Here is a 24,713-nt window from a genome sequence, read left to right on the forward strand (position 1 = left end):
ATGTCGGAACAAGAGCGCATACTGGAATGCCTGAGGAAAGAAATAAGGTCACTGCTCATTTCCACCAAAGATGGCTTGACCCCGCAGCAGCTGGAGAAGGAGTACCTTTTGATGGTTGGGAACCACTTACCGCTCCGAATCCTCGGGTATCGGTCCACGATGGAGCTGGTGTTGGACATGCCTGATGTTGTCAGTGTCTGCCCCTGCGGGGATGGTACTGTAATACTGAGAGGTAAACTTGGTAATCATCATCACTTAGTCAAGTTTTAGCAATTAACCCTGCATCTGAGGCAGGGTGTTTTAATTCTGGGGGGCAGAGAGGATCATAGGCATATCTACCTTTGAGGTTGTGGGCTAAGTTAGAGCTTTAGCAAAATTAAGAAACCTTTCTCGCCCCCCAAAAATGTACATTGACAAAAACTGCATTTTGCATATTATTTCAGATGATGGGCACCTTTAGTTGGGAGAAACATAGCATTGGTACTTTTTTTTTATTATAAAATCATATTTTTAATTCCACATAGCACACACACACACAAAATCCAAGGGAAGTTTGTTGTTCATCTCAAGATTTTCAAACCTTTCAAGGAGTCAGTTAGCAGTAATAATGACATATTGGGTTTTACCTTTCTCTCTTCATCCTCTGGTAGAGGAACCAAGCTGTTGTCCAAAATGCAAAAGAAGCCGAAACTGGTTTGGCTCAGTGGATAGAGCATCGGCCTGCGGACTCAAGGGTCCCGGGTTCGATTCCGGTCAAAGGCATGTACCTTGGTTGCAGGCACATCCCCAGTAGGGGGTGTGCAGGAGGCAGCTGGTTGATGTTTCTAACTCTCTATCCCTCTCTCTTCCTCTCTGTAAAAAATCAATAAAATATAGTTAAAAAAAAAGACAAAATGCAAAAGAAAAAAAAAAAAAGAACCAGGGGTTCATATTTATGCTATCCAGATACACATCAACATGGAGAGCTAAAAAATGTCTATACAACCACAGATACAAAGGATAAAGAAGAGAGTAAGTTTTCACCTACATGTGATTTCTTTGTTCATTTCTTCAGCCATTCCAGATGAATCCACCAAAGGAATAGCAAGTTTAGTTGCAAAACAGAGGAGCAGTCATAAGGTTCGAAACTCCATGCAGAAGGGAAGGGCCAGTGTTTGCTCTGGGCCCAGCTTTCACCGGCGAGTACCTTACCGAGGAAGGGTGCCCCCTATTCTTCCAGCTGTTGTGAAGAGTGAGTTGAAGGACCTCCTGGCATTATCTCCTGTTCTTCTGTCTGATTTTGAAAAGGCATTTGCCAAGCGATTTGGACGATCATTCCAGTACATGCAATATGGGTTCCTGTCCATGTTTGAAGTGCTGAATGCGGCTTCGGATGTTATTTCTGTAGAGCAGACCAGAGCAGGTTCTTTGTTGATGTTAAAGAAGAGCATATCAGAAGAAAAGCAGAGAGGGTGGCCAGCAGGTAAGCATGTTAGCATTGGTAACTATTGTGGATGAACAAATTTCGGAGCACTCGTGACACAGAGAGAGGCATGTGATGGCTAAGCTCCACCAATTTGTTGAAGTTAAATGTTGGCTTTACCATTCACTAGCTGGGTGATGATGTCAGGCATGTTACTTAAAACATCTAAGCATTAGTTTCCTCATCTCTAGAATGGAAGTAATAATACTTGCACCTTGGAATTGTGCTGAGGATGAAATGAGATGAGGTCTGTAAAGTGCCTGGCATTTAGTAAGGTCATAATAAGTAGTATCTATAATAATAAAAGGGTAATACGCTAATTAGACCAGATGTCCTTCTGGACATCATTCCGGACGAAGCCGGGGCTGGGGGAAAGCCCGGGTCCCGGGTGCCTGATGGCTGGCCAGAGGGAAGCCGGAGTCCCGGGTGCCAGAGGGCAGCCAGTGCCAGCAGCTGGGGGAAGGAAGGCCTACTCATGTACAAATTTCATGCATCGGGCCTCTAGTCTGTTATAAAAACACAAAATCAGCTCTCTCTAGAGCACTGTAAATGAACATTAGGTCTATGTGTTCACGTAAAGAAGATGAAACATGGAAAATGAAGTTTTAAAAATCATACTAGTTAGTAGCATTTGCCATCTGATCTTTGCTGTCATTGATCTTTGATGTCATAGCAGGCACTGCATTAATTTATGTAGTGTAATGATAACCACCTTATTTATATAGCATTTGACCTTGAGTTGTCATTGCCATACCATAGACAAGTAGTGTGAGTATCCCTGTCTTACAGATAAGGATACCAAAGCTCAGGAAAGCCAAATGACTTTTCCAAAGTCACATGGTTGGAAAAGTGCTAGAGCCAGGTTAGACACCCAGTTCTTATTACTGCTCCTTCATTGTTTTTCCTTCCCAAATCACTGTCATTCTCAAAGGCTCAGAAACCAGTATAATCATTTGTATATTGTTTCTCTAGACCCTTGACAGTTAAGAATCTATATATTGAGCCTTTTGGGGGATTCTATGCCTATTTCAGTGTTTTTTTTCTTTTGCTCTAAAATCTACATTTAGATTAATATAGGTGAACATGAGAATGTCAGGAGTTTACAAATAAATATTTAAACAGTGGTGGATAATATAGTTGGGCAAAGATATGCTGGAGGGTTTACATATTCTGGTCAGGAAAGACCTTGGGGCCACTATGTGTTTAGAGTCTAGTCCTCAATTATATTAGTACTAGAGGCCCGATGCACGTATTCGTGCACCAGTGGGGTCCCTTGGCCTGGCTTGCAGGATTGGGCTGAAACCGGTTCTCTGACATCTGCCGAGGGGTCCCAGATTGCAAGAGGGCTCAGACCAGGCCGAGGGACCTCACCGGTGCACAATTGGGGCTGAGGAGAGACACGGGAGGTTGGCCAGCTGGGGAGGGACAGTGGGAGGTCTCCAGGGCATGTCTGGCCTGTCTCAGTCCCGATTGGCCGGACTCCAGCAACAAGCTAACCTACTGGTCGAAGTGTCTGCCCCTTGGTGGTCAGTGCACATCATAGCGAGTGGTTGAGTGGCCTTAGCATATCATTAGCATAGTATGCTTTGATTGGTTGAATGGCGGACTGGTCAACCAGACACTTAGCATATTAGGCTTTTATTATATAGGATTCTTGAGGTGCTCAATCTTAGGGAGACTAACTTTTGTGATTAAACTTACAAGAGGTTCATGTTCCCAATCCATTGCCCTTCTTTCTATCATCAGGCTATCTTGGAAATAATTGGGGTTTTTTTGGTGAGCTTGAACTTAGGATAAAGAAAGAGGTGAGGCCCAGTGATACATCTTTCATGTTGTACAAAAGAATAAACCTCTCCAGTGCTATTCTCCTTCCTACAAATGTTGAAGAAAAAACTACAGTCTAGAATAATATCTTTTATTCTATATCTTTTCATTCCTCCCATTCCCCTTCCCCTTCCACATATTGCTTGCTAGGTGGTTATCAAGTTTGAGAAGCATAGTCCTAAGCAGACTCGTTGCTTGGAGACTTTTTGGTCTCCTACACAAGATACAGCTTTTTGAGTTTTTACCTATTGAATCCTGCATCTCTGTAATTATATTCAGACTAGTAGCCCTGTGCACAAATCCGTGTGCCAGTAGCTCTCTGCAGGGCCTGGCTGCTCCACGCCCACTGCCCAGAGGCTCTCCGCGGCCCAGAGGCCCATCTGTGGCCGGGCACAGAAGGCTTGTCTCATCTCTGGGGTGACGACGCAAACGTTCTGCACCCCAGCCTGGCCAGAGGCCCATCCACAGCCAGACGCGGAACGCTTGCCTTGTCGCCACAGCGACAAAGCAAGCATTCTGCCAAGCTGTTCATGCTGCCCGCTCTCAGCGGTCGCCACCCTGGGACTGGGGGACTCCGGCAGGGCTGAGAGGACTGGGCGCCGCCATCTTTGTGACGGAGTGATGGTTAATTTGCATATTACCCTTTTATTAGATAGGGTAGGATTACCTTAAGTGGAGTTTTAGATGTCCCCTTTTTCAGTAACACACTTAGGATCTCTTGGTTTTCTTCTGTTGATGACTAATCACTTCCATCACACGTACATTTTATTGACTTAATGTTTAAAATGTAAGCTTACTTGCATTAATTTTTAGTTCTAAGTTGAGGGCAATTTAGCTCATGGTAGCCTCGTAGATAACCACCAGAAAATAAACTAGAAATTTCTAGTGACAATTTTTCTCTCCTTTTATTCACAAAAGGTAAAATTTTTACCCAGCCTTTTAGAATGAAACAAGAAGGATCATACTCTCCAAGCTTCCCATTAGCAAAGACACGCTTTTCACGACCCACTTCAAACATGGAGCCATTGAAGCACATATTGAACATGGAAAAGACTTCTAAGTCAAATGTAGTGGAGACTTCAAGGCTGAATCACACTGAAAAATTAAACCAGGTGAGATATTGGAGTTTGGAGATATAAATACACTGAAAATGTGTTTAAATTCAGTGGTTATTATATCTGATGGAAAAGCTGGTCTTTTAAAATTCAAGTCATTCACTAATTTCAGATATAACTTAAGCATTTTCTTTGGTTCTCTGGATTAGTAAGAAATGAGAAGTGGCAGTGAGAAAAGAGTACAATTTTGTCAACTCCAGGGTTTCCACTATTTTCTGCAGATGATTCCCAGATCTGTATCTCTAGTTCCAGCTTCTCACCAAAGTTATAGAAGCATATTTACAACTTACCTCAGGAATATCTTTACCTGAGTGGCTGGCCCCTGAGCACTACAATCCTGGTATCTTTGTGTGATTATAATGCTGAAGGACTTTGAATAAAAACTACTAAAATATAACCAACAAAGGCCTGGTTAAGTTAGCAAGATAACAAGTTGAGCTCAGAATAAGCACATGGAAATTAAATTTGAGACATAAAAGTGCTTTATTTCTATAACTTAAAATACTAGCTTTAGTAACATATATAATAAAATTTACACATTTTAAATGGACAGTTTGAGTTTTGACAACTGTATCTAGTCATGTAAGAACCATAAAAATCAAGAAACAGAACATTTCCATCATCCCCCAAAGTTCCTTCATGCCACGTTGTAGTTTATCTCTTTCTCTGTCTGCAGCTACAATCACTGCTTTCTATAGCTGTAATTTTGACTTCCCAGGAGTTTCATATAAATGGAATTAAATAACATTTAGCTTTGTGTTTATCTTCTTTAACTTAGCATGATGCTTTTTAAATTCATCCAGCATATATCAGCCGTTTGTTCCTTTTTCTTGCTGAATATCATTCCACTGTATTGATATACTTCAATTAGATGTTATTTCCTTTTTGGGGTATTATGAATAAATCTGCTATGAACATTTATATATACTTTGTATGTATATAGATTTCTTTTCTCTTGAGTAAGTACCTGGGAGTAGGATTGTTGGGTCATACACTAAGTGTGTGTTTAAGAACTTTATAAGAAATTGCCAAAATGTTTTCTAAATTGTCTGTACAATTTTACTTTCTCATGAGCTTCATTGCAGCTTTGTTAACATTTGATATTGTCAGTTTTTAAACTATTAGCCATTCCAGTGGGTGTATAATGGGATCTCATTAGTTTTAAGTGAAATTTCTCTAATGATGAATAATGTTGGGCATGTTTTCATATGAGTATTTTCCATTTGTATATCTTCTTTGAAGTGTCTATTCATATTTTTGCTCATTCTTAAAAATTGAGTAGTCTTTGTATTGAGTTGGAAGAATTATTTATATAATCTAGACATAATTCCTTTATCAGAGAAATATTTTCTCTGGTCTATACTTGTCTCTTTATTTCTTTAATCTGACTTTTGTGGAAAAGTCTGTATTTTTGATGAAATTGAATTTACATTTTTCTTTTGATTCTTGCCTACATAATAGATTTTTGCTTAATACAAAGTTACAAAATGTTCTCCTGTGTTTTCTTTTAGATGTTTTATGATTTTAGTTCTTAGGTCTTATTATTGATTTCAAGTTTTTTCTTGTATAAGGTACCTGGTATGGATCAATTTTAAATCTAGCTGGATTATAATTTGGGGGGGGGGGGGGGTGTTTCTGTGCCAGTTCTATTTTGGTGCTTTTAAATTCACCTTAATTTTGTTAGGGCAAGTCTCCACTAATTAGTCCCTTTTCATACTTTTCATCTATTCTAATGTATTTTTTCCTGGAAGTTTATAATTATTTTTGTAAATTCTAAGATTTCAATGAGATTTCTCTTAGAATTAAATTTTAAAAAATTTGAAGACTTCACACATTACATTTAATAGATTTATTCAACAACATATGCAACTTTCTATTAATTCAGTATTATCTTATGCTCTTCAGTGCAGATGTATAGTTTTCTTTATTAGAGTTTGGTGCATGTCTTGTAAGTGTATTCTTAGGTATTGTATAGTGTGACACTTTTGCTGCTATTGAGAATGGGGTTCTAACTACTTAAGGCTTATGAGGAAAGAAATTAATTTCTTGAAATATTATTTTGAAGCTGGCCACCTTACTGAACTTTGAACTTGTTTAATCATTTTCTCTTAGGTTCTCAAAATACACCATAATAATGTTTATAAATAATTTTCCTTTGTCTTTTTCAGTATGTAAAGTTCTCATTTTCATTTTCTAAATTTATTTACTGATTGAAAATTTCAGAAAAAATATTAAAGATTAAAAGTCCATATTTCTTTTGTAAAAATAATTTTCCAATTTGGTAAATAACTATTACTATCTGATTATTAGAGGTTAAACTTTATGCTTTTATTATCTATTTAGTGTTAGTTTTTATCAGTTGCCTATTCATTGTTTATCCATTTTTCTAAAGAATATATATCTTTGATTCAAAGCTCTTTTCTGCCTTTTCTCTGGCCCTATAGGTTTCTATCTGAATATGGCTTTTGGGGAAGGGAGGGTCAATTTACATCTTTATCTATGCCCCTGTGTTGTAATCTTTTGTTCACTTGATTTATTGCCCATTCTTTGTATTTTGTATACAGGCGGGCATTGTGAAATCGGGGACCCTCTTGATTACTTTCTTTATGTCAATCACTGATCACCTGCTGTTCTTACTTTCCCCCACATTATAACTTCTACCCTCTAATTATAGATATCCTCAAGATTACCTGGACTTTAAAAAATCTCCCTCACTCCATTCATTTTAAGTCTCTTAATTTCAGGCAAAAACCATATTCATCTTCTTGAGAAGCATTCTTTTCCTAGTAAGAGCCCATCATTTTGACATCTTGAAACCAGGCTTGGAAAATATTTTCCCTAAAAGGTCACATAATACATAGTTGAGGCTTTGAGGGCCAAATTGTCTCTGTTGTAATTATCCAACTCTGCCCTTGTAGTGCTAAAATAACCTTGGACAATAGTGAGTGAATCTGTGTTCCAATAAAACTTTATTGATGGATACTGAAATTTGAATTTTGTATCATTTTCATGTGTCACAAAATATTCTTTTTTATTTCCCCCCAACCATTTAAAAATGTCAAAACCATTCTTAGTTCATGGACTTATGCAAAGACAGATAGATGGTAGGCCAGTTTTGACCCATGGGTCATGGTTTGCTGACCCTGTTACAAGCCGTTCTTCATAGAAACAAATCACATTTGTATTCAATATCCTGCCATTTACTTCCCAGTTTCCCAAATTATTGAAAGTGAGTAAAAAACAACAAAAACCTACCTTTATGTCCAAGGTCCTTTAGCTTTCTGCATTAAAACTTGAGGTCACTGAGTCTTTTTCCTTGGTCTCTTATTCATCTCTGTAGGATCAGCAATTCCTTCTCCATGGTATTCTTTCCTAATTTCTGTGGGTTCCACCTTTATTATTTCCTGTTTCTATTCTTACTCTCTTAGCACCCTAGTCTCCTGATTGCTCATCCCTCCAAATCTAATTTTCTGCCAGATTAAAATTCTGATAATGTCTCTCCCTTGCTAAAAATCTCTGTATCAGTTTTTGTTTATGGAACTAAGAAAAATTGGTTAGTTTGGCATATTCTGTAATTTGATTTGGGTCTACCTTTTTCAGTTTCCTCTTCCACTACTTTTCTAATGCCTTCAGGAAAACTATTCTTTTTTCTTTGTTTGTGAAGTTCCTTCTACCTTCATTGCCCTCTCTATCACTTTTCTGCAATAGTCTCTTCATCTTTTTACTTTATTTGGGTCTCCCTTTGCCATTGGCTTTTCTCCGATAAAATCCTCAGATCCCTACTGTCTTTTTTTTTTTTTTTTTCTTTCTGCTGTCTTTTTTTTTTTCATTTATTTTCTTTTTTTTAGATCCCTGCTGTCTTAACTTGGGCTGCTCCTGTCTTTGCTATCCATTGAATTCAGATAATCATCCGTTGTTTCCTTAACTTTATTTTTCCACTTGCTCAACTTTGTGAACTTCCTCCCCTTTCCCTCTATCCTTAGGAGTGAGCCTTGCTTCTAAATTCAGAATACACTAGATAGTAACTCTGTTTTCTGACGCCACATTCACAGATCGTTCTGCATCCCTATTGGTTCTTTCCTCCTTCATTTCTATTTCAACAGAAGAGCTTTTCCTTCTGCCCTTTATGGCCAGTCATTGCCCTGGTTCACACTGAATCCTGCCTCCCAGGGACCTTTCACTATCCCATCTCTTCCCTGCATTAGGCACACACTAAGTATGTGTTCAATAAACATTGAATACTTTTATAAAGAGAAGAAACTTAGTAACAAATTTTTTTTCTGGGTAAGAATATGGGATTGAGTAATTGAAGACTCTAGAATCTAATTGTTAGAGAATGTTAATTCTCTGAAAAGTTTGAGTATTTAATTTTAATAAATATTTCATCTACTATAAATGTATTTTGTATGTATGAAATGTTACAGTGACTTGAGAACAGTTTTTTATCCATTTGAAATACATTTCCTTTGATAAATATTTTTCCTTTGCATATTATTCAGATTTATCTTTGACTTTTTTTGGACTATAACTTGAACTTTTCTTTCTTTATCATAGTTGGAGAACACCTTCAAATCAGTTATTGCACAGATTGGACCTGGTGGGACTATTAATCCAGAACTAAAACATAAAATAAAATTTGTAAGTATTTTCATAAGAATACTTGATTATACATTTAGATATTACTTGTGGCCAAGTTAATTTGCTTAAGAGTATTTATTAGTTTAATATTTATATTTATGCCCGATCTTTTCAAATATATTGCAAATGGAGTGGCTATTCGTTTAAGATCAGAAAAAAACAACAGTAAATAAATTACACAGTCTTAAAATTTTTAAAAAAATTCTTCAGAAAATGTTAAGTTCCTTCATAAATGTGCTCTCTTCCCAGTTTTCTTCCCCTTACCCCAATGAATCATTGTCAAGTTCTTTCTAATACCAGTTTTCTATATATTTATGTCAAATACTATTCTAAATTGTGTATGGTATCCCATCGTGTTGATATACAGTATTTCACATGAGATTTGTTATTGATTAACATTTGGGTTATTTCTAGCCTTGGCTATTAAAAAATGCTGTAGTTAATGTCTGAACATTTATCTAGAAGTGGAATTGACAGAGGTATTGATTAAGTTTTGATAAATATTACTACTTTTGCCTCTAAAAGATTTGAACAGATTTTCACTCCTATTGATAGTGAAATGTTACTAATTATGTAGTTTTAACTTATATCTCTTGATTTTTACATTGAGCATGTTTTCATATGCTTAGCAGTCATTTATATTTCTTATGTCTTTGGCCTAATTTACTGTTTCTCCTTATTAATTTGTAAAAGCTCTTTGTACACTTAAAATTTTGGTGGTAGCTGTTAATTGTAATTTGAATAATCAGAGTGCCATTGTGACTCTTTCTGCCTTACTTTCATTTGAGCTACGTGGTTGTACTAGGAGAAATGCAAAAACTTTCGGGCATTTGTTCAATATGACTTTTTTATGATAACAAAATATTAGAGAAATAGTAAGCATTCATTGATAAAGTATTGGTTAAATTATCCACCCAAACTAGGGAATATCATGTGGCTCATAAGAAAGTTTATGTGTATCTCAATTAATTTTCATGAAGTATCTCCTTGACATACTGTTGGACTCTAAAAACAGATTTTATAGAGTGACATGTTTAATATTATCCTTTAATGTAAATCATAAATAATTTGAATATGTCTGTGCATAAGTTGGTTTCTGAAATGCATCAACAACTATCTCTGAATCATAGGATTTTATAATCATTTCTACTTTGCATTTTTCTGAAACTTGAATTAAAATAAAATATATAGTATCTTGAAAAATCTAGGAAAACGCAAAGCTTTAAAATTTTTATTGATTTTTAAAGAGAGAGATGAAAAAGATATATACAGAGAGAGAGACATTGATTTGCTCTTACACTTATTTATGCATTCATTGATTGATTCTTGTATATGCCCTGACCGGGGATCAAACCCGAAACCTTGGAGTATCAGGACAACACTAACCAACTGAGCTACCTGGCCATGGCCAGTGCAAAGCTTTTTATACTTTATTGGGAGAGACTGAATCCACTTCTAGGAATTCTAAAAAAATAACTGGACAAGTAAAAGGTGCAACTATGAGGATAATCACTTCAGTGTTTGTGGTTATGAAAAATAGGAAATAGCTCTAGGGGACTGAGCAAGCAAATTTAAGTATATTGAATATTTTGAAAACCCAAGCCAGAAACGTGTTGATGCATATTGACTGACATGGAAGATGTGTTTGGTTTGATATTTAAAAACTGATTATAGAAATAATGACCTATTTTATGTTAAATATAGGTATTTTATGTACACATAGACAACAATGGCTAACTGGATATTTTCTCTGTACTGTATTTTTCGAAGTTTTTTTATAATGACCATTGTATTTCTTTTCTACCATTTAAAATGCTTGAATTTATGCTATAGAATTTTTTTTTAGATTTTTTTTTTTTTAATGTGAACTAATGGTAAGTATGCTATCTAAGCTAAAGAACTTACAGGAATTTGTGGAGAGCTGTGGAATTGCAGTGTTGTGCAAGAATGATTTCTTAACTCTGGAAATGTTGGAAGTCACTGCTTTTTGCTGTTATAATGTTTTTTAAAACTGGAAACTGAAAAATATTGTGACTATTTCACTCAATAACATGCTGCTTTTATCTTTGTTAATATTTAAACTTATACTGTCTTATATTTTATCACCCAACACTCCAATGGTATCTATTTATATTGTATTTCATTTTCTATTTATTAGGTTGTGTCCAAGTTTCCAGAGGGTTTACTTATTTCTAAACTGCTTAGAGAGTTTGAGGTGAGTGTTACCTTTTTCATCAACCATGGTTTTTTTTATAGCTTATCTTTTCCTGATAGATAGAAATTTTGTTGCTACTTCTTGGACCCTCCAAGTCTACGCTCTAGAGCTTAAACATCTTGTTTTGATTTCTGATGTCCTTTTCTTTACTAAAAGAGTCAAGAATATGATCCTTAATAAATAATTCATGATGCATAGGAAAGATATTTTTACTGCTTATCGTTACAATATTATTAGAAAAAAACGTTATTTTTCATATCTGATAATACCAAGTAGCAGAGAGGTTATGGAGAAACAAAATACCTCTATGCTGCTTGTGTGACAAATCTCCTTTGGAGAGCGTTTTGGCAGTACCAAGAAAAGCTTAAGATATGCACCTCACTGATCCAGCAGCTCCACTTCTACACACGCACTTTAGAGAAAACTCTTACACACGTGCACATGAAGACATTCATAAGGCATGTGCACATTGCAGAATAGTAAAAAAATTGGAAACAGATTACATGACCATCAGTAGCAGAATGGATAAATAACTTGGAATTGACATTTATACAATAGAATAATATGTAGTAGATAAAATAAATGAACTAGATTTGTTCTGAAACCTGGAACATTTTTGGAACCATCATGTTTGGGGAAAAAAAAATCAAGTTGCAGAATGATAGTTCAGATACTGCCTTATATCCAATTTTTAAAAATGGTTAAAACCTATACATATAGTGTTAGCTGTGTGCAACACTGCTCTGAATGTCTTTCATTAGATTTTTACAACAAACTGAGGCACAAAGAAGTAACTTGCCTAAGGGCCTATAGATAGCAAGTATGGAGGAGTCAAGATTTGAACCCCAGGCAGTCTGGTTTTAGAATCCTACCTCTCAACTACTATACCATAAAAACTGACATATATTTTAGATATGAATACAGATATTGTGAGATACTACAGCATAATGGGTAAGATACATCGCTTTGTGCTATTTTATGGATGATATGTAAAGTCAGGATAATATTACCTAATATTATACTTTTGTGAAGTTTAAATGACTTAAAAATAAAGTACTTAGATCAGTGCCTGCCATCTAGTAATTATTCAGTAAATGTTAAAAGAAGAAAACTTAGAAAATACATATCATCCCTCAGGATAGAGATGGAGAAAATTTAAATTCATCTTGTTTTAAAGAAATGTATCTTCTAGAATCTAGAGCCACAAAGTGTTTTTCAAGTAGACCAATGGGAGAAGCTAAAGCAAAGGCTCTGATGTGTTTTGGATTAACAAGTAAAGTCACTTATCAGTGAAATGACAGAATAAAGTCTGAGAGTAATAAAATATGATTTAATATAAAATTTGTGGGTAAAATCAACCTCCTGTACCAGACTCACAGCTCAGCATGAGCAGTTTTCTATCACAAACATTTTAGCAAATGTACTTCGTGTAATAAAAGTTTAGGGTGTTAAGATTACAAAGGTTAAGGAGAAATTAAAATAAGTCTTTTAATGTTGCAGGGAAGCTCTTTGCCTTTCTTAATAAATAGACTTAGGCTGAAATTCAATTTTATGATTATAAATATATAGTGAGTATAGATTTAATTTAACTTTTATTCTAAATTGTAGCAACACCTGCCAACCCTTCCCTTTATTTTATCCAACATGATATAAAAGCTACCTTATGATTTTTTTCTCTTGAAATACCTGGTCAACACTCTGCCATTCTTTCAACACCCCTTATTAAATTGCTAATTGAAGAGAAGATAATATATCAGCAGTATAGTTTTGGGATCTTCCTGCAGCTCCACATAAAGATGAAGAGAGAGCCCTAGCCGGTTTGGCTCAGCAGATAGAGCGTCAGCTTGCTGACTGAAGGGTCCCAGGTTCGATTCTGGTCAAGGGCACATGCCCAGGTTGTGGGCTTGATCCCCAGTAGGGGACGTGCAGGAAGCAGCCAATCAATGATTCTATCTCATCATTGATATTTCTATCGCTCTCTCCCTCTTCCTTCCTCTCTGAAATCAATAAAAAAAATATATTTTTAAAAAGATGAAGAGAGAAACCAGATAGCAAAACCAAAAATTCACAGATTATATATATAATAAAATGGGGTAATATAAATTGCACAAGAAACTGGTGAAAAGGGTTACATCCCGGGAGGTGATCTCTTGGGTGACTGGTGGATGGGAGTGGGATAGAGACTGTTTTTTTGCTCTATACCTTCCTGAGACTTTTAAATATCATTTATTTAAAGAATTCATATTAAAAAAATTCTTTGTAAACTAGCCTTTTGCTCACTGAATTGCATTTTCATAGTACTAGGTACCTGCAGAGAAGGTAGAGAAACCATTAAAGTAACTAATGAACATAAAAGGGAAAGAAACCATAATACATTTGTAAGGTACAAAGAAGTAAAGATACTAAGTTTAATTCACCACCACTCTTCCCTTGTCCTCAACCAATTCTTTATTTCTTGGGATATTCATGATTGGCCTATAAGTTTTATAGTGAGGGATTATATAGGTCTCTTGATTTGTATTATACTTGTATGGAAGCAAGCCTTTGCTGTAGAACCTGAGTTCACTAATCCTCACAGATTTAGCTTGGCTAAATCCAAATTAAAGCACTGTCCAAGGTGTCTGCAGATATTATATTCCTGTTATCTAACGTTGCTGTTTCATGTTGTTCTTGTTTGTTTGTTTTGTGTGTGTGTATGACAGTTAATTTTTAAAGAACAACTTTCTCCAAAAAAATTGGGCTTCTTAAATGTGATAGAACTTGTTGGAGCTCTTAGTGACATTCTCCATGTGGAGTTCAGGGAAGGAGAGCAAGACTTACTCGTGTTTGATGCTGATATGAAGCCTCTACCACGTGGTGAGTTTAATTACAATATGAAGCAAACCTTATTTTAAGTTGTCCCTGTAAGGACAAGGAAAAAGAAAGTATTATTTGTATGTGTATGATTCTTTGTTATAACCAAACAGATCACACATTAGTCTTAAAAATGTTTTGTATATAATGACCTTATTTCTGGTGATATCTTATATAATAAAGAGCTAATGTGCTAGTTAGACCTGACGGCGGAACGACCTTCCTGAACGACCATTGGGTGGGGCTGCAGGGCCGTGGGGCTATGAGGGCCGAGGCAGCTGGGGCTGTGAGGGCCTACTCTTGCACGAATTTCGTGCATCGGGCCTCTAGTTTGTTATAATAGGCTAACCTGTATTACTATTCAAGATCATCTGATTTTTTAAAAATTTACTTTCTTCATTGTCCAGATTTCTGGATGATTCTGAAGAAAACGGTTTTCTAAAATAGTGATCTGATGGGGAAGCACTAGGTGGTTCTTAACGTTGGCTGTGTATCAAAAGCTATTTAGAAATACATGGCGATTCAGCCCAGCTGGTGTGCTCAGTGGTTGAGCATCAGTCCCTGTTCCAAGAGGGCACCGGTTCGATTAGGGGTTGCAGGCTCATTCCCCAGTAGGGGACTTGCAGGAGGCAGCCAGTAGATGTTGATGTTTCTCTCTCTCTCTCCCTCTCTCTGCTTCTATCTCTAAAATCAATTAACTTATTTTTTTAAAAAGAAATACATGGAAATTCATAATAAATGGTTGTGCCTTGGCATTCCAGCACTTGTGCTTTTCTAAAAATGAACATTTTATTTTGTGATAATTTTAGGTTTACAGAAAAGTTGCAAAGATAGTACAGAGGTCCCATATGTCCTTCATCCAGTGTCTCCTAATAGTAACATCTTACATTACCATGATACATTTATTAAAACTAATAAGTTAGCATTGGTACATTACATTAACTGAATCCCAGAGTTTATTCCGATTTTAACAGTTTTCAAAAAATTGTTCTTTTTCTATTTCTGGATCCACTTCAGGACACCACATTGCAATTAAAGCACTTGGTTTTTGTTTGTTTTATTTTTGTTTTTAATGTGGCTTAATGTTTTTCTTTTGAAATTTTTATTGACATTACTGTAGATTCAAATACACTTATTAAGAATTAATACAGGGGAGAAACCAAGATGGCGGCATAGGTAAACACCTGAACTGCTGCCTCGCACAACACTTTCAAAACTACAACTGAAAGACAAAACGGAAATCATCCAGAACCACAGGAAGGCTGGCTGAGTGGAAATTCTACAACTAGAAGGAAAGAGAAAAGCACACTGAGACTCACAGGAGCTGCAGAAGGCAGAGGTATGAAGGCACGCGCACGGAGAGGGCTGGCAACTGAGTACGCAGCTGGCTTTTTCAAGCCAGAGGGAGACAAAAGCGCCCGACTGCTCTGAACTCCAGTTCCTGGTGAGACTCTGGGGAACCAGACTCATACGGGGAGAAACTGGACTGTTTGGCAGTGGGCGAAAATCGAGGGCAGCTTTCTCTCAGAGGTGCTTGCAGCGATTACTGCGGGACACTGAGACCCAGGGGCCTCTTAGGGCAGGGCTGACTGACGGAAAGCCATTGCTGTTTGCTCTGCCCTGAGATCCCGCCCCATGAAGCCATTGCTGTTTGCTCCACCCTGAGACTCCATCCCCATCCAAGCTGAGCACAGAGGCTTTTGCATATGAATGGCCTGGTCCTTTGAAATCTAAACTTACCTAACAAACTGCAGCTGAGTCAGAACATTCAAAAGAAGGCCCAAGGCCCCACAGCAGCTTGCATTGCTTCACAGTTGGGCCTCATCTGGGCACCTCCAAAACCCAGACAAAGAAGAGGAATCTGCAGATCTCTCCGTAGCTCCTGCTGGGTGGCCTCAGGCAGAGGTTAAATTAGCACCTCCTTGGAGATCCAAGAGCCAGTGTACCCAGGGGTCAGAGTAGGACTGTCCAGATTACAACTCAGATCCATAAGGGACACACTCAGGGGGCAGACTCAGTGAGCACCAAAGCCCCACTGAAGCAAGTCTTGCCTCATAAGGGTGTCTCCAGCACAGAAGTTCTCCCATAATAGACACAGCTGATCCTCACAACCAATTGGCCTGGAGGTCAATTCCTCCGAGTGATACCAACAACAATCAAGGCTTAACTACAACAAGACTGTGCACACAGCCCACAAAGGGGTGCACCAAGAGTGTCCACCTCAGGTAACTGGGGAGGCTGAGCCACTGGGCTCTATAGGACACCTAGCACACAAAGCCACTCTATCAATTCAGGGAAGCATCCAAAATGCGGAGACAAAGAAACAGGTCACAAATGAAAGAAATGGAGGAAAGCAAATGACTGGATATAGAGTTCAAAACCACGGTTATAAGGTTTTTCAAGAATTTTCTAGAAAAGGCCGATAAATTTAGTGAGACCCTCGATGATATGAAAAAGGACCAACTAGAAATTAAGCATACACTGACTGAAGTAAAAAATAATATACAGAGATCCAATAGCAGACTAGAGGGTCTCAAGAATCAAGTCAAAGATTTGAAATACAAAGAAGCAAAAAACACCCAACCGGAAAAGCAAAAAGAAAAGAGAATCCAAAAATATGAAGGTAGTGTAAGGAGCCTCTGGGACAACTTCAAGCATACCAACATCCAAATTATGGTGGTGCCAGAAGAAGAGAGAGAGCAAGATACTGAAAATCTATTTGAAGAAATAATGACAGAAAACTTCCCCCACCTGATGAAAGAAATAGACTTAGAAGTTCAGGAAGCACACAGAACCCCAAACAAAAGGAATCCAAAGAGGACCACACCAAGACACATCATAATTAAAATTCCAAGAGCAAAAGACAAAGAGAGAATATTAAAAGCAGCAAGAGAAAAACAGTTACCTATAAGGGAGCACCCATACGATTGTCAGCTGATTTCTCAACAGAAACTATGTAGGCCAGACGGGAGTGGCAAGAAATATTCAAAGTGATGAATAGCAAGAACCTACAACCAAGATTACTCTACCCAGCAAAGCTAATATTCAGAATTGAAGGTCAGATAAAGAGCTTCACAGATAAGAAAAAGCTAAAGGAGTTCATCACCGACAAACCAGTATTATATGAAATGCTGAAAGGTATTCTTTAAGAAGAGGAACAAGAAGAAAAAGGTAAAGATAAAAATTATGAACAACAAATACATATCAACAAGTAAATCTAAAAATCAAGTTAATAAAAAGTCTGATGAACAGAATAAACTGGTGAATATAATAGAATCAGGGGCATAGAAAGGGAGTGGACTGACAATTGTCGGGGGAAAGGGGTGTGGGAGGTGCAGGAAGAGATTGGACAAAAATTGTACACCTATGGATGAGGACAGTGGGGCAGGGCGGGGGGGGGGGGAGTAAGGACAGAGGGTGGGGTGGGAACCGGGTTGAGGGGAGCTATGGGGAAAAAAAGAGGAACATATGTAATAATCTGAACAATAAAGATTTGTTTAAAAAAAATTTTAAAAAATGAATTAATACAGGCAGATCCCATGTATTCTTTCCTCAGTTCCCTCATTGATAATGTCTTTCCAACCAATAGTACAATATTGTACTTATATTTTTACTAGTGGCCCGGTGCATGAATTTCTGCACATTGAAAGGAAATTAATTAGAAGAAATATTTTAACACATTGAGGACCAGTAGTTTTATTGCTAGCTTTACCCAGTGGCCAGATAAGTTTCTATTGAATGAGTACAAAAAATGTTTTACATAAATGTTAAAGGCACACTTTAAGATACCCATTGCATTTTGAAGTTATTTTATTACATGTTCTTACAAGCTAATATCTTTTTAAAGAATTCTCATGATTGGCCACAAGCCTTAGAACAGAAAACACAAGAATTCTCGTGATCCGTCCACAATGTGTTAATATCGCTATTTGCCCTTTCTCTATAAGAAAAGTGTCAACCAAATTCACAATCGACAATGACAGATGGAAACACACCCATGCGATTGGCGCCAGCGAGAGCTTTATATGTATCGCACATAAGTGAGTCAACTTAGCCTTTTATAGATATAGAATAAAGTTGCTTAATTAGACCTGCTTTCTGATGTAGCTAAACTTTTTCCAGCCAGCGAAGCACCCCAATTCTCTTTCAGGTAATTGTCAGCAACACAGCAGTAAATATCAACACAAAGTAGATTATTGTAGCTCACGCAGGGAGAACAAAGGGTAAAATATTTAATTGCAGCAGTGTTTGACTATATTCTGCGCAGTGAGAAAACCTGAAGTCATTTTCAAGGCCCACCATTTCTTACTTTTCAGTTGGGTCAAGTTTCTAAGCTTTCTAAATCTCCGTTTTCTGGCTAATGAAAATAAAATAGGATTCCACCGAATCTCCTACCTACCTACTCCAAGACTTCTGTGAGGATCAAATGAGATGAGTCATGGGAAAATGCTTTACAGACATTTGGTTAAAGTGTAAATGTTTCCACCTAGGTATAAAGCAAGTCATGTTCCTGGGCTGAAGAACTCCAAGGAGGCTAGTCGCTAGGGAGAGGAAGCCAGGCGTTGCTATGTGACATCATTACCTGGCACCCACGGCGGCCGTTTTTGGGCTGGCCATGGGGTCTCAGCAGCGTTGGCTGTGATTTGGTGGGCTGTCGCTCAGGAGTGGTGGCGGGGCCATGTCCCACTTGGGGGAAGCCAAGTGTTGCTTTGTCATCCAGGTCCGTGCTGCTGTTTCTCTGTAAATGGAAAGTGTGCATCACTGTAGCTCCTGCATTGAGCATCTGCCTCCTGGTGGTCAGTGTGCATCATATCAACTGGTTGGACAGTAGGAAGGACACAGCATATTAGCCTTTTATATATAGAGATAAGTTTCTGCAAATGGTTATAATGAACAGCTTTTTTTTTCTCCAAAGTATAATGTTTCTTTGTATATTTTTCTGATTAAAATAATCCATGTTCATTCTAAAAAATTCAAATAGCACTGATGAGTGGAAAGTTGAAAGTGGACATTTCTCATAATTTTACCCCCCAAAAATGCTATTAGAATTTTTGTGTAGCCTTCCAGACCTTTTTGTTGTTTTTGTTAATCCTCATCTGAGGATATTTTTTCCATTGAATTTTAGAGAGAGAATGGAAGGGAGGGAGGAGAGACAGAGAGCGAGAGAAACATCAATGTGAGAGAGACAACATCAATTGCATACCTCCCGAATGTGCTCTGACAGGCTAGGGATCAAGCCTGCAACTAAGGTATGTGTACTTCACTGGAATCGAACCCAGAAACCTTTAGTCTTTGGTCTGAAGCTCTAGCCACTGAGCCAAACCGGGTAGGGCCAGACTTTTTTCAATATATATGTAAGCATAGCTAGATTTTTAAAATATTACAAAAATAATATTGGCTTCTTTAAACATTTCAAACAATGCAGAGGTGATAACTAGTGTTAGTAGTTTTAGAGGGTCTACTTATGGACTTCTTCTGTATGACATCATATCACATATAATAAAAAGCTAATATGCAAATTGTCCCCTTGACCAGGAGTTCAACCAGGGGGCAGGGCTGGCCGGCCAGCTGCCCACGTTCCCTCCCCAAAGCCGGCCTGATCCAATCGGCCCTGATCAGGTTGGGCCGGCCAAACCCCATCCATGCACGAATTCGTGCACCGGGCCTCTCTATTATATAATAAAAGCGTAATATGCTAGTTAGACCGGACGTCCTTCCAGACGACCTTCCGGACGAAGCTGGGGCTGCGAGGGAAGCCTGGGTCCTGGGTGCCGGAGGGAAGCTGGTGCCGGAAGCCGAGGGAAGGAAGTAGGCACCTACTCTTGCATGAATTTCATGCATCAGGCCTCTAGTAGTTATATAATGTATGTAAACTTTTCTTACGCAAGACACTACTAGTATATATAAACTAGAGGCCTGGTGCATGAAATTCTTGCACGGGGGGGACGGTGTCCCTCAGCCCAGCCTGCATCCTCTCCAATCTGGGACTCCTTGAGGGATGTCCTACTGCCCATTTAGGCCCGATCCCAGTGGGCCTAAATGGGCAGTTGGACATCCCTCTCACAATCCAGGACTGCTGGCTCCCAACTGCCCTCCCCTGCAGGCCTGGTCCCCCCCAACTGTCCTCCCCTGCAGGCCTGGGTCCCCCCCCCAACTGTCCTCCCCTGCAGGCCTGGGTCCCCCACAAATGCCCTCCCCTGCAGGCCTGGGTCCCCCACAACTGCCCTCCCTTGCTGGCCTGGTCTTCCCCAGCTGCCCTCCCTTGCTGGCCTGGTCACTCCCAACTGCCCTCCTCTGCTGCCCTAGTCACCCCTAACTTCCCACAACTGCCCTCCCCTGCAGGCCATCTTGTGGCGGCCATCTGTGTCCACATGGGGGAAGCCATCTTTGACTACATCAGGGTGGCCATCTTGTGTCTTGGAGTGATGGTCTATTTGCATATTACTCTTTTATTAGATAGGATATTGTATTAGTCCTTGTTTTTTATGCTTCATATATTGTGGATGTTTTCCCATATCAGCATATACAGGTTGATTTCATTCTTTTTAACTATATATAATTCTTTTATATGACTATATTATAATTCACTTAACTAATCTATTAATGGACATGTCAATTATGAAAAACTACAGTGATTAAATATTGTATCTATTTGTGCACTTATTTTATTATTTAGGAGCCACTATGGTTTTAGATGTATCTGGGGTCTGTTTTAATGTGCCAAACTCTTTTAATCATCATACACATGTAAATTTCAACAAAATATGTGATTGATTTGGTAATTCCCATAAAAATTAAGGCATTGTATTATGGACTACTAAGTAGTCACAGACATGCTACATGAAGCAACAATGAATGCTCACTGCTAAAGGTGAAGGAGAAATAAATTGAAATCAAAATGTTGAAAGATAAAAAACCTTCCACCAAAGCTTAAGAAGCCTTATCAGAATTACCCTCTTCCCCCAACGTAATTAAGATTTGTTCCCATCTAGAACTTCCCTTACATGTCTCCATACTGAAAGGTTCTGCAAAGACAGGTCCGTATCTCTTATTCAGCACTATCTACCCAGTGCCTGGCACATAGAATGTGCTTAATAGCAGTTATAAAGTATCTTAACAGATATACTTAGGCTACTCTATTGGTCATTTCAGATGGAGCTGTTTCATCAGTAAGAAGTTCATATTTAGTTCAATCAGATAAGAAAATAGAAGCCAAAACTTGTGTCTCCAGTCCCCCTAGAAATGCATTGTCTACTGCTACTATTAAGGAAACCCCATGGAATTGGTCTTTTAAAAATCATAAAGAGCCAGAACAGAGAATTTACAAGAAGCCTAACCTGGTGGTGAAGCCTTTACAGCTGGTGAGTGAGGTTTCTAGACTTGTGCCTTGGAAATTCAGCATTATGGAGGGTAACTGGATGACTGCTTCATTAAACCAAAATTCTATTTTAGAAAGTCTTATTTCTGGGAATTTGATTTCTTGGAAGAGACTAGAGCTTTGGTCTGAAGTCACTTTATGCAGCATTTATTCTGGTTTTCAATCTTTTTTTTTCTTTTTCCTAGCTTTCCCTCAAGTCTCATTTTCAAGTTTTCACATGGCTTTGAAGATTTGACAGTTCTCTTAAGATGACATTGCTGATTCTCTGTACAGGTTTTTCAGATTTAAGCTTGAAAACCCTGGACTGCTTTAGAAGGGAAGACTTGAGGAGCTTTGTGTCAGCTGTATGCCTCAACAGCTGCTGCAGATTACCCCAACCTATACTCAGTTATAGGGAGCTTTTCTTTTTTCTCCTTTATTATATCTCCACACACATTTTCCCTTTTTTTTTCCCAATTTTTTTTAATTAAGGTATTATATGTGGACATATCTTACCATTGCCACCCCCCACCCCACTCCCATATATGCCCTCACCCCCCCCCAGAGTTTTGCATCCCTTGGTTATGCTTATATGCATGCATACAAGTCCTTTGATTGATCTCTTATCTCTCCCACCTCTCCCTAACTTTCCCCCTGTAATTTGACAGTCTGTTTGATGCTTTACTGTCTCTGTATCTGTCTTTTTGTTCAAGTTTATAATGTTCTTTATTATCCATAAATGAGTGAGATCATGTGGTGTTTTTCTTTCATTGACTGGCTTATTTCACTTAACATAATGTTCTACATTTTCCCTTTTTGTGTTCTCATCTCCTATTACTTATTCTATTGTTATTAAGGAATTAATACTTACGCTCCTTCCCTTCTACCCTCTATACCTGCTTCTTTCATGGAAGGGAAACATTGTTTTAGGAGAGTCTGCTGTGTTTTCTAGAGGACAATAGGAAGGCCTAAAGGAAAATAATATATTTTAGAATGAGTGTTTGAGAAACCCTATTTTTTATTACAAGACTAGTTTGAAATTTAATCTATTCTTTCAGGTTACCTTTGTTGGTAAGGTTGGGTAAGATGAGAATCTTAGTTCAATCTGAATATTTGAAGTACCATATTTTAGTGTTGTATAGGGTAGTTGAGCAATACACTTTTAACTCTTTACCTAATATCATAAGGCAGTAGGTTTTCATATTTTATCATAGATAAGAATCACCGAGGGAATTTTTTAAATGCATACTTGTGGGCCCCACTTTCAGGTATTCTGAATTAGTAAGTGTAGACTAAAGCCCAAGAATCTTCATTTTTATAATTTCCTAGGTGATTCTGATAAAGGTGATTCATGAAATATACTTGGAGAAATGTTGTCATGAAGTTTGAAATGTTACCCGAAGATTTATGTTGGCTTCTTTGATTTCTTTTTTAACTTGTAGCAAGTAGAAATCGACAAATCACAGCTCAATCTGGCAATGGCAAATCATGATATCCCACCAGATGCTGCCTGGGACAAGAAATTATGCAGACTGCCGCCATTAGATACCAGTACCCTCGTGGGAGTCTTTGTGGAAAATATCATCTCTCCTAGTCAATTCTACATCCAAATATATAGCAGGGATTCATCAGAGTTACTTGAAGACATGATGATTGAAATGCGGTAGGAGTCTCTTGTTTTCAATGTATCTCATTCTAAATCAGCGGTTCTCAAATCTTTTGGCTTCAGGACTCTTAAAAATTAAGGACCCAAGAGAGCTTTCGTTTATTGATATTTACCATATAGAAATTAAAAGGACAAGATTTTAAAAATATATTTTAAAAAATCTAATAAATCCAATTGTCTGAATATAAATAACATTTTTATGAAAATATTTTTGTAAATTAGAAGAGTGACATGGTTTACATTTTTTGCAGATCTCTTTAATATCTAGCTTAATAGAAGAAACTTGGATTTTTTTAATATCTGCTTCTGTTTTGAGATATGTTGTTTTGGTTGAAATGTTAACACAGTGAAAGGGCAAATAACTATTTTCATAATAATACTAAAATATTAAAACAGCGTTGCTCTTATGGACTTCCCGAAGGATATTAACAGGATTCTAGGGGTTCGTGAACTATACTTAAAGAACTGATGCTCTAAGTTATCTCTTTTCTCTACTGAAAAATGATGTCCTTTATTAATAAACACCATGTAAAATGTATACATTTTCAGTCACTTTAGATTTATTCATGAACAATAATGTCTAATTTTTATATTAGTGTCACATACAAGTGTGTTTTTTTGTTATTTATTTTGTATCTCTTCAAAAGCACTTCATGTTTTTTTCTAATTTTACATTATATACTCATGTCGCACCAAGAATACCTGGAATAATGTAAGTCACATAATAATCACTTGGTAAATATATTCTTGTATGGTCCATTTTATGTGTCTATATTTTAAAGCACACTTACTGGCTCTGTGACTTTGAAGTTACTTTACTTCTCTGCGTCTGGTCTTCTGATCTCCAAAATAGGGATAATGATAGTACTTAACTCAGAGTTGTGAATGTGGAAGTACTTAGAATAGAGTCTAGCTCAAATGTTGGCTGCTATTATTATTAATACTGTATCTGCTGTTGCTTGGTGTTGGGATGTTGAGGCACTGGCTGTACAAGGAGAAGACAGTCACGGTCTTTGCCTTTGTGAACACAGTGATTAGCTAGGGAAATAGATGAGGGATAAGGGGGATATTGTGTGAGGCAGGAGTTCTGCCTGGGCAAGGTGGAGGAGAGCTTCATTAAGGAGACACTTGAGCTAGGCCTCAAGTATAAGTAACAATTTTCCAGACAAGGAGGAGGTGTGAGTGGATGTGTGCAGATCCAGTCACTGGCACCAAGGAGTGAGCCGTGTGCTCTGGGAGCAACAAATAGAGAATTAAAGTCACCACTGGGTGAGGTTGGGGGAACAATGACTGGATGTGAAACTGGAAGACTAGGGAAAAGCTAGAGTATGGACACTATGGGAAGGAAATTTTATTTCTTCTGTATACAGAGAGGAACATCTAAAGTTTTAAGAAAGAAAGAACATCAGGTTTGTATTTTAGAAGGATAACTTTAGTTGCAGTGTGGAGGATTGAAGGAGTGAAGGGGAGAAGATCCATTATAGGCTAGTGTTGGTGAGAGAGAGTGGAAAGGAGGAGAGAAATTAAGAAAATAGAATTGTCAAGTCTTGATGACAAGAATGTGGTTGAAAAGGATGAGAGAA

At 37.7% G+C, this 24,713-nt stretch overlaps 1 protein-coding gene across 5 annotated transcripts in view; it reads left to right on the forward strand.

Annotated features, from left to right (window-relative positions):
- TDRD5 (tudor domain containing 5) overlaps window positions 1–24,713 on the forward strand; it is a 52,851-nt gene continuing 28,138 nt past the window's right edge. For 2 of the 5 annotated variants that reach the window (XM_054711764.1, XM_054711767.1), the window contains exons 1-8: window positions 1–232; window positions 1,055–1,462; window positions 4,205–4,398; window positions 8,956–9,039; window positions 11,198–11,254; window positions 13,957–14,110; window positions 21,296–21,468; window positions 22,907–23,127. In XM_054711764.1, the coding sequence (XP_054567739.1) occupies window positions 1–232; window positions 1,055–1,462; window positions 4,205–4,398; window positions 8,956–9,039; window positions 11,198–11,254; window positions 13,957–14,110; window positions 21,296–21,468; window positions 22,907–23,127 (1,523 nt within the window). Of the gene's footprint in view, window positions 233–1,054; window positions 1,481–2,885; window positions 2,898–4,204; window positions 4,399–8,955; window positions 9,040–11,197; window positions 11,255–13,956; window positions 14,111–21,259; window positions 21,469–22,906; window positions 23,128–24,713 lie in introns of all 5 variants that reach the window. The other 3 variants (XM_054711766.1, XM_054711765.1, XM_028152103.2) reach the window with 3 other exon arrangements.

The sequence above is a fragment of the Eptesicus fuscus genome, chromosome 22, assembly GCF_027574615.1.
Source record: "Eptesicus fuscus isolate TK198812 chromosome 22, DD_ASM_mEF_20220401, whole genome shotgun sequence".
Classification (NCBI taxonomy): domain Eukaryota; kingdom Metazoa; phylum Chordata; class Mammalia; order Chiroptera; family Vespertilionidae; genus Eptesicus; species Eptesicus fuscus.